The sequence below is a fragment of the Sinocyclocheilus rhinocerous genome, unplaced genomic scaffold (genome assembly GCF_001515625.1).
Source record: "Sinocyclocheilus rhinocerous isolate Xijiao unplaced genomic scaffold, SAMN03320098_v1.1 scaffold1295, whole genome shotgun sequence".
NCBI classification, from domain to species: Eukaryota; Metazoa; Chordata; class Actinopteri; order Cypriniformes; family Cyprinidae; genus Sinocyclocheilus; species Sinocyclocheilus rhinocerous.
This window is the reverse complement of record NW_015660499.1, coordinates 1,665,179-1,680,410: the sequence shown is the minus strand read 5'-3', so window position 1 is coordinate 1,680,410 and position 15,232 is coordinate 1,665,179. Positions and strand designations below refer to the sequence as shown.

Sequence of the window (15,232 nt, the reverse complement as noted above, 5' to 3'; positions counted from 1 at the left end):
ATCTATCTATCTATCTATCTATCTATCTATCTATATATATATCTATCCATCCATCATCTATCTATCTATCTATCTATCATCATCTATCTATCTATCTATCTATCTATCTATCCATCATCTATCTATCCATCCATCCATCCATCCATCCATCCATCCATCCATCATCTATCTATCTATCTATCTATCTATCTATCTATCCATCTATCCATCTATCTATCTAAGCTTTTATTTTTAATGTTTTCAGTTTTCATTTTATTTTTTTTAAGTTTTATTTATTTATTTATTTATTTATATGAACAATATACTTATTAGAACTATATTAAAAAGTGTTAAAATCCCCCAAAAATATATACTTTGCACTTTTTCTACTTAATTTTTTTTATAATAAATCATAAATCATTGTCTCCAATACTGCAGTCATCCCAAGCATTTTAGAAAACAACTGCATTTTTGTGGAAACAAAGTATTTGTAGTAGTACAACAATATTTTTTAATTCGGAAACAGAAACAGTACAGTTCTGAACTATTTTTATCAAATAAAGTGACTGCTAGCTTATCCTCTTTATCTCAAAAAAGTAAGAAAAGTGATAAATCCACATTATCACTTTTACTAGAATCTGTAATCAAGGCCACTTTTCAAGGACATACGATAAAAAATTATTATTTAGATGAAAAATCTGAAGTTTCATATTTCAAGATTTCAAATTGTCAAAAGTGGATCTAATTGAAGAATTACCAATATCCAACTTCACAAATATTAACATTTTCTCTTAAAAATGGAAGATTAGCCAAATACAATAGCACTAACATTTTCAATAAATTCCATTTTTAATAAGTCATAAAGAATGGCCCAAGATTTAATTCAAGCAAAATGAAGGATAATCTTTACAGGTTGAACATAATTTCTATTTTGCACCTGGGAAAAAAAAATTAAGAACACACCTGCGTTTCTATGAATGAAAAAAACACACACAACCTCCTGATGCATGACAAAAAGAGGCCTTGCGTGAAAGTCACACACACGTGATGTCTTGAGCAGCCCGGCTCCTGTTATATTTACGCTCTATAAAATATACGACCCTTCCCTCTCAGGCTTTTATCCCATGTGGAAAAATTATGGATGACTGCAGATCACAAATGGCACTCATATCGCATGCACGTCACAGGGGAAATGTAAAATATTAAAATACACGAGGTGGGGTGTGTAGCGTTTACTTTAGGGAAATGAAATATGAATGGAGTGATACTTTAGCTCAATTTAGCTAACCTGTCGAGAGTGTGAGGTTGTGCTGACAGAACTAAATCAGTGTCTTTCAGGTCGTCTTGACAACAGACTTCATAATTTTTGCTCAATGTCTTTTAAATTATGGTGTTTTGGTGATTGTAAGTGAATGTATGAAATCAGTTCTCCTCAAGTTCATCGCATTAACTATGAAAATGTTCCATTACTCAGCTAACAGGGAATGTTCTGGCAAGGTTCTCTCAAATTTTAGAACATTCTTCCAGGAACATTAACAGAATGTTAATTTAAAGTTTTCTGGTCTTTCATAATGTTCTCAAAACATTAGCAAAAATATGATGTATTTCTCAACGTTTTTCATCTAGCTATTTTTAAACTTACTGTACTTGTTTCAGATGGTTCAGGGAACTTTTAAAAGTAACTTTCTCATAATGTTTGCTAAATGATAAAATGGAACATTCCCTTAAAGGGATAGTTCACCCAAAAATGAATATTCTGTCATTATTTACTCACCCTCAAGTTGTTCCACACATGAGCTTTTTTCATCTGTTGAACACAAAAAAAAGATATTCTGAAGAATGTTGGTAACCAAACAGTTGGTGGTAGCCATTGGCTTTCACAGTACTTTTTCCATCTATGGAAGTCAATGGCTACCGGCAACTGCTTGCACATTCTTCAGAATATCTTCTTTTGTGTTCAGCAAGAAAAAAGAAACTCATACAGGTTTGAAACAACTTGAGGGTGAGTAAATGATGACAGAATTGTAATTTTCTTGTGTGAAATATCCCTTTAACGTATTTCCTAATGTTCAAATTACCAAGAAAAAAATTTTTTTTTAAAACATTTAAAAGACTGGATGTTTTGAACATTCAGAGAACATTTAGAAAATGTTCATACTTACTAGTTTCAGATGGAGGGTGAGTAAATGATGACAGAATTGTAATTTTCTTGTGTGAAATATCCCTTTAACGTATTTCCTAATGTTCAAATTACCAAGAAAAAAACAATTTTTTTAAAACATTTAAAAGACTGGATGTTTTGAACATTCAGAGAACATTTAGAAAATGTTCATACTTACTAGTTTCAGATGGTTCAGAGAATATTCAAGAGTAACCTTGCCATAATGTTTTTGCAAATGAAACGTTCCCTTAATGTTTCTCTAATGTTTAAATAATCAAGAAATTTTTTTTACTTTTTGAACATTCAGAGAACGTTTAGAAAACGTCAATACAAGCTTCAGAGAACATTCAAAAGTAACTTTCCCATAATGTTTGCAAAATCATAAAATGGAACGTTCCCTTAATGTTACTCTAACATTCAAATAACCGAGTAAAAAAAAATCAACATCATTTGTTCAACTTTTAAAAAACGTTGTTTAGAGAACATTCAGAAAACTTTTAATACTTAATAGTTTCAGATGGTTCAGAGAACATTCAAAAGCAACTTTCCCATAATGTTTGCAAAATTATTAAATGGAATGTTTCTTTAATGTTCAAATAACCAAGAAAGTTTTTTTTTAAACATTTAAAAACTGGATGTTTGGAACATTTAAAGAACATTTAGAGAACATTCAGAAAACGTTGAACTAAGCATTATTATAATAAAAAAAAAAAAAACATTTCAGATGTTTCAGAGAACATTCAAAAGTATTTTTCTATAATGTTTGCAAAATGATAAAATGGAATGTTCCCTTAATGTCTCTCTACCGTTCACATGACCAAGGAAACGTTTAAAAAAAACTGGACGTGTTGAACATTCAGAGAACATTTAGAGGTTATGTTTTCATAACTTAACAAGAATATCAGTATAACATTCTTATTATTGTTAGCTGGGCTATAATGCTTCAAAAACAAAGTTGCACAATCCTTTTTATCTTCATTTTCAGCACTAGATCACTTTTTTATACTAGATCTAATGCATTTCTTTTTGTTTTGCTTGTAAAGTTTTTTTTCAGCTATTTTTCTTTATAAAAGACAACATGCACACTCAAAATGCACTGACATTAGCTGAATGCTTTTGGTTCTACTACTCAGCGAGCGCAGTAAACATTTGCTCAAGAAACGTACATTGTGCTTTTAGCCCTACACCGACATAGAAGTACATAAGCAGGGAAGGAACGCCAGGGATTTAAATCAATTATGCTCCATTCTCGTGTCCATTTTCCAGGCCACTGATCCATGCCGCCCGTCTCTGACAGTCCTCCACAGCCTACGGGGTAAGCAAGCTGAACACAAGCCGCCTGGGCCGAGAGAGTGTAATGATCCACCCACCACAGTCAAGCGCATCTTAACCACTGTGCAGCCCAGTTAATTGCACAACTCACTGCTATAGTCAAAACGAACACCAACTGCAGCAAATGCTCAGGGAATGTGTACTATATGCATAAATAGACTGATATTTCAGACGCATGTCTGCAATCACATTTAGGTCACTTTTTAGTCATGTTCATGGTTTTGTAATGCCATTATACTAGAAATATTAAAATTGTGATCATGGTAATATCGTATTTAGTGGTGCTGGAGAAAGCATTATTATGGACAGAGGACTTGTATGTTAGCCGAAAGCAATGGTTTGCAGTTGAAAACGCATTAATGATGGATATGTTTCATGCAAACACACAGATTTTTGCTTCTCAAGATGTTAACTGATGGACTGGAGTGGTGTGGTTTTTATCAGCTGTTTGGACTCGGCACCCATACACTGCAGAGCATCCATTGCTGAGCAAGTGATGCAATGCTATGTTTCTTCAAATCTGTTCCCATGAAGAAACAAACTCATCTACATCTTGGATGACCTGAAGGTGAGTCAATTTTCAGCAATTTTATTCATTTTGGATGAACTATCCCTGGGTGTAAATGCAAAAATGCAACTACTGCTTTACTAGTAAACCTCTAACAATTATTCTAAAATCCCTTTATGCATGACTATTATCTCTATTGCTAACACAACAGCCAGCATCAATGTTTATGTTGATATTTATTTATTTGTTATGCTTTATAGTCTCTTCTAATTAAATTTTATTGCCCAAATAGATATATAATATTCAGCATGATTGATTTCACTCATTAGCTCTGTCAGATTGCGTCAATACTAAAATGCCCCCAGCAGACTTCTGAAGTGCTTACTTAATATAAAGCATGACTGTAAATCAACCTAATGAATCAAAAGCAATTGCTTTGCTGTACTTCAATCTGACAATTGATTTTACAGAATGAGAGATGCATATTTACAAATATGCATGCACTGCAAAAATGTTTTTTTGTGAGTGTATTCAGCATGCTGAGTTGTAAAGGGGAGTTACTCACTACCATGGTAATGTCTGAATGTTTACTGCACTGGCACTAGAGTGCGCTGTCATGACTAAATAATGTTTTATACTAAATTTACACAACCAATTGCCCCACAGAGCCAATGAATTTCCATGACTTTTCAAGACATTTGATTACTTACAAAGCAGTTTAATTAGAAAGCAATGTCAAGCCAATGAAATAATATTATTATTAAGCTGAGCATACATAGAAAAAAATATATATTCACTGTAGCCATTTGACTTTTCCATGACTGATTTGACCTATTCCAGGCCTGACATTTTCTGACATAAGGTGCACAATTCTGCATAAATTGATGATTTTAAATAGAGATGAAGTTTCTGAACAAAACCGCACAAACAGCTCATTCACACTTTGGTAAGGAAGCATCTGTCAGTGTAAAACACACTATTGTCTGTAATAAACGTGAGCTTCTGCAGGACTGCTGGTGGCTATTGTGAATGTAACAGCGGGCTGTATTGAAGAGCATCATCCGTGCAGGTGTATTATGGCAGTGTATTGTGTGGGGCATAAAGGAGCACTTACCTGTTTTCTCTTTGATTTCACAGAGCACGCTGAACAGAGCCGGTTTCATTCTGTGACAGTTCAGCCCATGCTTTCTTTCAAGGAAAAACAGGAAGGAAACAGAATAACTGATCATTCATACATGCCATTAACACAGTGTTTTACATTCATAGTTCCTCTGCTGTGCTACTAAATGTATCGTCTTGATTCAACCTGATTGCACCTCACAGCACCATGCGAGTTCAGCCATTTAGGAACATTATTACGTTTCACGTGCATTTATGAAGTAGTTTTCTTTTATTGTTTTAAAGACATTTATATAAAACCATATTGTTATGTTTAAGCCAACATCAATGTGGTAAATGTATTATGGTGCATTGGTCTCTACAAAAGAGGTCTGCAACAAATGACACTGTATATAAGCTGTAGAATATTTTCTACATAATTATAATTAAACACCAACTTACTGAGACATACACAACACATAACTGAATTAATGCTTTTATATTTTAGCAGCACATAATGTTTTTGTTTGTTCTAAATAAACACTGACTATTTTTCAGGTCGGGCTAAGTTGTGTTTTATCATTTTAATTTCTGTAGGCATATACTTTAAAAAATATATTTTAAATATATTTTATATGTAATTTATTTATTTTTATATTTTTTGTAATATTATTTAATTTTTTTTTTCTTTTTCAAATGTTTTTGCATGCTACCTTTTACATTTTTTGCTTTGTTTGTTGTGTTTATTTCAAAATATTTAAAATATATATTTTTTATATATATTATATTATAATATTATAATGTAATGTTTTTTAATTGCATGTTACATTTCACATTTTTCTTGTCTCATGTATTGTTTTGTTGTTTTATCTATTTTAAAATATTTAAATATATTTTTTGTATTTATTTTTAAACATTTATTTTATGTTATTTTAATGAATTTATTAAAGATTTTTGCATGTTACTTTCTACATTCTTTCCTGTTTACCCAGTTGTTATGTTGTTCACAATTATGTTACTGTTCACATTTCCCTGAAAAGCCTATAATTGGCTGTTTAATGTCACACTGTGATAACTTACCCCATATCGTGTGGCAACATGCCCCGCTATAGGAACCGTGGCGTGTTAAAATGAATTGTATATTTTTTTTTCCTGGACAACAGCAGTGCAAGTGCTAAGTAGTTTTTGTATTCAACACTGTAGAAATAGACTTCTAAAACCACACTGATAAATATTCGCCGGAGGAAAAAAGCTGCTTGTAAATACACCTTATTGTTATTAATAAATTGCGCAACCATGGACAGCATTGTAAAGTGTCATTGCAAAACTAACTTTGCCTGAGCCTCGTCCAGGCTCTGGTCGGTGATGGTCATGATCTGATGCAGAATGTCTCCGATGTCCTGCTTGTTTCTCGCGTCGGATCCGTCATGAGGCACCGGTAAAGCCACCAGGTGTCCGGCGAGGGTCACGCCGCCCAGGGTCTGCATCAGATGACTCTGCTCCTCCATCCTCCGCCTCAAAGAGCTCTGGTTTCTTTTAAAATCCACACAAGAGAGATGTTGATGCCGTCCCGAATCAATGCAATGGAAATGACGGATGCGCAAGAGTCCCAAGTGCGCGAAAACAAAAAAGTGCTTTAATAAAACGATCCACTGATTTCCAGAATCAGAAACAGTCTAGTGCACTTTGGTGCTTTTACTGTTCGTCATTTACCTCGTTGCAATGTTTCTTCACACTATTATTCCATGCAGTCCAGTGGCAGCTTCTGCAAAACTTCAGAAAATCCCCTTACTAAAATAAATTAGTGATAAAAATGGGATGCATAAAAGCTGCAGTAAACCATTGGCTTTCCAGTGTTCTTCCTTCCTGTTGTTGAGCTGTGGAATAACGCAGACAGGTTGCTAAACGCGCCTCGCGCTCTTCTGGATGATCTACAGCAGATGTAATGGGTTGTGAGAATATCCGTGTGGATTCCTGTGTGCGTCTCGTGCGCAGCAGCTCCTCCTGATGATGTTCCCAGTGTTGCACAACAGCGTGCAGACAGGCGGCTCCGCCCACCCGGGGTCTGCAAGTGTGCATCCGTGCTCACCATTACATACATGTATATGTCCAGAGTCTGGACGAGGCTCGGGCAAAGTTAGATTTAAAATGACACTTTACATTGCTGTCCATGTTAATACAACTTAATAATGATTTATTAATACGCAGCTTCGAGTTTTTAAACTCCGGCGAATATTTATCAGTGTGGTTTTAAAAGACCATCTTTATACGGTCTTGAATAGCAGCTAAAAACTATTTAGCACCTGGACATTGCACTGTTGCTGTCTAGGGGGGAAAAAAATAAAAAATTAACACGCCACACATCCTATAGAGGGATATGTTGTTACACAGTATGGGGTAAGTTGTCACACGGTGTCATTCAGCGAAATGTGAACTTATGAAAAAAACAACATTCAGAAAACAGCAAAAATGTACAAAGATAGCATGCAAAAATATAAAATCGATAAATAAATAGATAATAATAATAATAATATTGAATAATATAAAAATAAAAAATAAATACAAATAAAATACATTTAAATTTTTGAAATAAAACTATACCTAAAATGGCAAGCATCTATAAGACTGCATGTAAAAATATTTAGTTATAATATTATAATAATATACAATTAAATAATATTTTTTAAATAATTAAAAATACAAAATATATTAAAAATATATATATATTTTTAAATATAAATGCAATTTAAAATATGGTCTACAGAAATTTAAAATTATAAAACACAACTTACTCCGACCTGAAAAATAGTCAGTGTTTATTTAGAACAAACAAAGTTGGTGTTTTTAATCATATTAACAATGCAGAAAGTATTCTACAGCCTATACAGTGTCATTTGCTGCAGACTACCACTTGTGTCAAACAAACAAACAAACAAACAAGCAAATAAATAAATAAATAATGTAATTTCCAAGAAATAAATAGGTAAACAAGCATATAAATTAATTAAAAAATGTTTTGTCAGGTAACCTCAAAAATATGCTTCATGTGAAAACATCTAACAGATCTGAATCAATAGAACTGCAACAGTTTAAACTAATATATTTTTTTAATAGATCTGTTCAGGTCAAACAAACAATTATAAATAACTACAAAATAAATTAATAAACAAGTAGGTGTAAGTATATAAACAAACAATAAACAAACAAATAAAAACAAACAAACAAATTTAAACAGCAACATTGTAAACAGACGGTCTAATCAATCTAACAGGTTAAACTAATTTTCTGATTTTCTGATCATTACAGTAACTACTGCACATTTTCATTCGTTTTTTTAACCGTTGTATCCATGGTGCAATAAATTTGATTTCATCATCATCATAAAAACATAATATTATACACAGCTACAAAATAACTTAGTATACAATCATATATAAATTTGTATATGCACTAAAAAAATAAAAATACATAAATAAATAAATAAATGTTAGTTATGTAATTAAAAAGCATACTTGATGTGGTAAGGAATCAGATTTTATTCCAGTCAAAGATATCATATATGACTGAATCAGTCTGATTAAATCGAGTGCACCAGCAAAAGTCATTTTCCCTGTTGTAAAATGGCACATTTTCAGTTTTTAGCTACAGAAAAAAAAAATATTGCATTTACAATGGATGGGAGAATTCTTTAATTTAGTAAACATTATTCTATTTTTCCATATTGCACTGTGATTTTGCAAGGTCTAGTGTAAATAGTGTATCTTGCATGTTGAGAAATGTCATAGCCTATTATTTAAAAACTTCATAACAAACAGTATTTCTCTCTTTCTGTTTGTTTAACAAACTATGAAAATGTTTGAATCATACGATATAAAGCTATATCGTGTTGTGTTGGATTTTTGTGAACTGTTGCATGGTATGCTCTTGAATGTTAACTCCGTCCATTATTTCTTATTGATAGTCTTTGTTATACTTAAAAAGCAAAGTTATTAATTGTAGACATTGTATAATGTGAAGTTTGAACATGCCACTTGATGAAAGAAATTATGAAAATAAAGAAGTAAAGAGAAAAATTAAAAGGAACAATGTAAAAATAAAATAATAAAATAAAATAATCTCGCGGTCTGTCTATCTACTTTATTTATTCTCTGAGTCTTGATTGGCCGCATGTCTTGTCCATCGTTCGTTCTAGAGGGTGTTTCCCAGAGCGGTGTACTTCCGGTATGAGGGGTAAACCCACAGGAAGTAGCTTACTGGACCAGCAACACAGGAACAACAGAGTAAACAGACACACTTATTCTGTTTTTGGGACGATATCTCCATAATTATGAAATGAGACCGTACAGTCAGTCCCTCGCTCAGACGGCGTGGCGCGTCTGTGATGGTTTGAGCCGCTGTTATAGGCATGAATGAAGGTAATGATGCGCTGATGTTTGAGGCTTATCGAGCAGATTAGCACGAGCATTAGCAGGGCCTAGCCAGCGCGTACACTCAGCTCTTACTTAAGTGTGTTTCATCCAAAATATTATTCAAATGTAATCTTCATTCATTTCAGACAGCAACGAGAGTACATTTGTGACCAGTTCGCCCTCAAAACGAACACAGTTATTGTGGTTATTGATCAGAAATTGTTAGCTTGCTGGCTAATTAGCATTTTAGCATAATCACTTGTCATTTTGTTTACAAATCAAGATTTTTAAAAACGTTTTAACATGTGGTGTAACAATATGGTATGGGTGTCCCTGCTTATATCATTGTCTAGTTAAGAAGGTTGTTGTTTGGGTTTCCGGTGACAGAAGCGATCATGACAGCTAGTGTCTAGTTTAGTAATTAACCAACTGTGTGTGTTTGCTTTACTGTGTGTTTATATCATAACAATAATAGAGCCTGCAAGACTGGTTTATCCGTTTTACCTGTGTGTCCCTTGTGGTTTTTGTCCTAAACTTGTTGAGTGAATGCTTTCAGTTTGACTTTTTGTAAGATGTGATGATGTGAATTGATAGCAAATATTTATTTTAATTTATATATCTATTTACTCCTGTAAAGCCTGACATATGAAATATGTTTAAAAATGGAACAGTTTAGTGAAATTTGTAACTTTTTTTGCACAGTTTACTGAGACGAAATGTGCAATTTGTTGCTGATGTTGTTATTTATATGGCCAAAAATGTAATTCTGATAGCTTGTAAAGCAGCCAGAACTTTATAACAATATAACAGAATACTTATAATGCATATAAATATAATTTGTCACTATATCGCCCAATAATATCTTAGTAAGGTGATATTTAAATACTTAATTTTATGATCAAAGGTCGGTAGTTTCAAAACGTATAATGCAATGCAATACAATAATGATTGAGAGGTGAACAAATAAACGTTACTCAAAAGCCCGATGATCATAATTTTTCTAAAAAATTATAAGTATGACAAGTAAACCTACGTTGCTTCAGTCCAGTAAGTGTTCATCTTCAAATACTAAAAATATAAACATTATTTTTGCATTTACTTTATAAAAATCAGTAAAGATTTCACAACAAAAAGACTTGAACCACAAGATGAAAGTGGATGTTTTTACAATTATACTAAAAGACCTTTTAATTACTAAAAATTTTAAACTATCAATCAAACGACAGAAGGTATGTAGTAGATTATGAACAGCAGAATTTTCAGCAAAGTTTTGATCATGTAGAAATTTGCATATCAAGTATGATACAGTAGGCTTTAATAGGGTGAATATATATTACGCAAGTCATCATATGATATTTGTGGCTTAACAGTTAAACATCTAGTCTGTGTTACCCTGCAGGCAGGCATCCATGTCCAACCATGGAGAGGAGAAAATAATCCCAAAAAGAAGGAAAAGAAGACGCTGCATCGCTGAGGAATCTTCAGCCTTAATCTCCGACTGAGGGTCGGCACATCCGGACGGAGAACCGGAGAGCGACAGAGGGGCGAGGGGCTGGTGCTCAGAATGGCTTTCCTCGACAACCCTGCCATCATCCTGGCCCACATCCGGCAGTCGCACGTGACCAGCGATGACACCGGGATGTGCGAGATGGTCCTGATCGACCACGACGTGGATCTGGAGAAGTGCCATTCGTCTGCGGCGTCTGCTGGTGGAGGCTCGTCCGGGGGTTCGTTTGGAGACGGCAGCGGTGGAGGAGACAGCCAGACCTGCGATCTCTCTCAGTCTGTCGACATCACCTCCAGCTGGGACTTTGGCATCCGACGGCGCTCCAACACAGGCAAGTAGATGTCTGACTCTCAGAATTTGCTGCTTTCGGGGCCCTGAATCCAGCTTACTGATGTGGTTGGTACAGCTAAAGACGAAATGCCCAAAACCTTCTCACACTTGGATTTAAGATTGTTTAATGAGATTAGAAAAGCAAATATTGCCCAGGTACGCTTTATTTTTACATTTGCGTAAATTCCAAAAATTTTGTGTGATTACAGCATTTCGCTAGATTTGGAATGAGAACCGTTTGTAAACCTGCTGTCACAGAAACTTGAAAGGCTTCCCTGTAGTTTTTCACCAAAACAACAGTTCAATGGTTTAACTCTTTCAAGTATTGATTAATCACTGCCCAATTTTATTCCCTTATTGTTGTGGCAATTTGTCCGTGTGTTATCGAAAATGGTATTGATTATTTATTTTATTCATGGCATTGAAGTTAGAAATTCCAGTATTGTGTCTCTCAGAACAACTTAAAGGAATAGTTCACCCAAAAATTAAAATTGGCTGAAAACTTACTCAACCTCAGGCCATCCAAGATGTAGGCCTAGATGAGTTTGTTTCTTCATCAGATTTGGAGAAATGTGGCATTACATCACTTGCTCACAAATGGATGCTCTGCAGTGAATGGGTGCCGTCAGAATGAGAGTCCAAACAGCTGATAAAAACATCACAATAATCCACAAGTAATCCACACCACTCCAGTCCATCAATTAATGTCTTTCGAAGTGAAAAACTGTGTTTGTAAGATACAAATCCATCAAGACATTTTTAACTTCAAACCGTTGCTTTCAGCTATAATAGGATAAAATAAAAATATGGCTAAAATAAAAACCCATAATCTATTATTAGCTTCCTCCAGTGAAAAAGTCATCATGTCTGAATCAGGAAAAAAAAAATGTATAGATGAAGCATCGTTTTCAAGCAAAAATAGTTAAGAAACACACTAAACAAATATGTTGGTGGATTTTGAAATGAGAGGACAAGAGAGGACTTTTTCACTAGAGCAAGCGTTGTTATGGATTATGGACTGAAAGTTTGGCCAGAAGCAACAGTTTAAAGTTAAAATGCCTTAACGGATTTGCTTCTTACAAATACACAGCTTTTGGCTTCATAAGATGTTCATTGATGGACTGGAGTAGTGTGGATTATTTGTGGATTATTGTGCTGTTTTTATCAGCTGTTTGAACTCTCATTCAGATGACACCCATTCACTTTAGAGGATCCATTGGTGAGCAAGTGATGTAATGCTACATTTCTCCAAATCTGGCCTGATGGTGGGTACATATTCAGCAAAGTTTTCATTTTTGGGTGAACTGTTTCTTTAAGAGTGCTCATGCTTATCTTGCGCTCTCAGCATTTTCAGTATGTAGCTTTAGATTTTGCAGAGGGATCAGATATGAGCATGACAATGGCTTGTCAGTTTTTCAGTGTGAGAAGATGCTTATTGGTCACTACCAGAGTTTACTAACCGATAATATCAAACATGCTCAATGTTGAAAATCTGCTAATGGGATGCCGGTCTAAACTTAACCTTGCACGCTTCTGCTTCAGTTTGCTCTGTGGTGTCATCCCATGAATACTTCTCTTTCTCTCTGAACGTGTTTTCTATCTGTATTGCTTTGCTTAAAGCAGTTCAGCTGATGATGCTGAGAATTGTGACCTTTGAAGCCATTTAGGTCTCTTAACTGGAAATGCAGCTATAACTTGCTTTTAAAGATGTTAAACAACAACAAGTCTTAGCAAGTGTAGTATGTTATCATTATATCAATTAGCATTTTTCTGGTCATCATCTGAACTGCTGCATGGCTTGCAGATGGACAGGAATCACAGCTTATTAGGGTTGGGAATCGAGAACTGGATCCTTTTCCGATAACTGTTCTGGAACCTCAGTCTCCAGACCAGAAAGTTATTTTTGATCTAAAACATTTATTCATTTAGCAAAATATGACATTTGAGGAAGTTCTGTGTACTTTGAGTTTTGCATTATATCTGAACTCATTTGACGACAGACTGCTGAGGGCCCTAAATGCAATTGATTGCAATTGAAAGAACTGCTTCCTAAATAGCGATTATTCAGAAAACCTGAAAGTATTGTTAAAGCAATCCTCAAGGAACCAGAATGAACCAGAACCAGTGGAATCTGAATCGGAGCCAGAATCGCTCGTTTCCTTACTATTCCCATCCCTGCTGCTTACTGATTATCAATAGGCTGAAACCTTGGAGCAAAACAAAGCAGAAAGTTAGGCTGGACTTAAACACTTTAGCTATATTTTTGCTGCTTCGTCTTTCCCTCAAAGCTTTCCTGTTAATGCAGCTACATTAGTCTTTACTGTACCAGCCACTCAGAATTGAGCAGGAAAAACTATCTGTATTGGGGCTCGATAAATGTTTACACAAATGAAAAGGAAATTAGCATTTTGATCTCAATATGTACCATTTTTAAATGAAATGTTTCTTTGGGGGAATTTGTTATTTTTATTATCTGATTTTCCTTTTCTGTGATCAAGGGTTAATCTGATTGTGCTTGTTGGCTGGGAATGGCAACTGACTGAAATTGATTTGTACTCTTAGACGATCTTGCCTTTGCAAACCTGTTTCCAGTGCTAAAATTGTTTCCGGTGAAATTGGATCGTTTGTCTTTTGGAATCAGTTGTAAGCTTATCTGATGATTTCTTTAAACAAATAAATCTAGTCTTTCTTGTTTTTCAGTATTAATCCTGTTCAAAATCATCAGTATGAGCACAAGTTAGTTTTAGTGTTTTGATATTGGACTATTACAGAGAATATCTCAACAAATGTGACAATGTTTTGCAGTAGATAGCAGCAAACACACAATGTTTTATATTGAAATATCTCTAATTAAATTCAAAGAGTAGTTTGACAAAGCAAACCTTTTTCGCATGGAAAACAGTCAGTTTCTCACATTACAGGTGAGTTATACTTATTATATTTTGCTTAGGGAACAATTTCACAATTATGAATGCAGAATTATCCATAATTATGTGAGGCTCTAATTATATTATTCTTGTTCGCACAGTTTTTGGTCAGTGTAAAAAAGACTGAAATACTGATGCCGGGTAATGCTGAGGTTTGTTCCTGGAGTCGTTCAGTTTCAGTCAGTACGTTTTGTCATGGCAGCTGTTGAAATGCGCATTAATCCTGGGCTAGGGATTGATAATCACTAGCACTCTAGCTTTGTAACTTTGATGAAATGAATGTGGCTTAGCACTGGTTTTGGGATGCTTTTGTCGGGGAGGGGGATCTTTAAAATATTTCTCTATTATGTACCATCTGAACAACTTGTGCCAGGACGACAAGACAGTTTCGTGAGACCTGAGCCTGCTGGTAAGCAAGTGTTCAGGACAGGAAACAGTGCTGAAAATATCAATATGAATCTGATGAATCTTATCTGTGAATCAAATTCAGTTTGAATTTCAGCAATTCATTCTTTAATCTCAAAAGGACATTCTTTAATTGGATGTAAAATTGGATTTTTGTAATTATTTCATGACTTTAAGAGGTCTACATAATTTTTTTTTTTTTTTTTTAATGGGGTTGAAATCCAACTAGGTCCCACAGACCCTTACTGTGCGTTCACACCGCCGCCGTCGAGAGCGTCAAAAATCGCTCTGGCCACTCTGCCAGCAACGCTGTAGAAAGATTCGTGGACGCTCTGACGTAGATCGAATGCTTATCTTGTATTTAAAGGGGTCGCAAAGCAAACAAGCTTGTTGATCTTGTGCAGGCTGACCACAAGGAGGGTAACGTTATAAGTTAACCTCAATAAATATTGTTGTGGACGAAGTATTACGATCCTTTACCTAATAATGTATAAAGCACTAAGACCACACTGTAAAAAAAACTCTGATACAAGTAAAAGTCCTGCATTGAAAATGTTACTTAAGTAAGTATAATCA

The 15,232-nt window shown here is 34.5% G+C and overlaps 2 protein-coding genes across 2 annotated transcripts in view; one reads left to right on the top strand and one right to left on the bottom strand.

Moving 5' to 3' along the window:
• pbx3a (pre-B-cell leukemia homeobox 3a) overlaps positions 1–6,857 on the bottom strand; it is a 54,660-nt gene extending 47,803 nt beyond the window's left edge. The window contains exons 1-2 of the mRNA XM_016534237.1: positions 6,411–6,857; positions 5,095–5,168 (exon numbers count right to left, since the gene is read on the bottom strand). Coding sequence (XP_016389723.1) covers positions 5,095–5,168; positions 6,411–6,586 — 250 coding nt within the window. The 5' untranslated portion in view covers positions 6,587–6,857. The remainder of the gene's footprint in view (positions 1–5,094; positions 5,169–6,410) is intronic.
• A 2,454-nt stretch (positions 6,858–9,311) lies between these two features.
• LOC107725085 (target of rapamycin complex 2 subunit MAPKAP1-like) overlaps positions 9,312–15,232 on the top strand; it is a 35,464-nt gene continuing 29,543 nt past the window's right edge. The window contains exons 1-3 of the mRNA XM_016534227.1: positions 9,312–9,493; positions 10,887–11,325; positions 11,401–11,480. Coding sequence (XP_016389713.1) covers positions 11,052–11,325; positions 11,401–11,480 — 354 coding nt within the window. The 5' untranslated portion in view covers positions 9,312–9,493; positions 10,887–11,051. The remainder of the gene's footprint in view (positions 9,494–10,886; positions 11,326–11,400; positions 11,481–15,232) is intronic.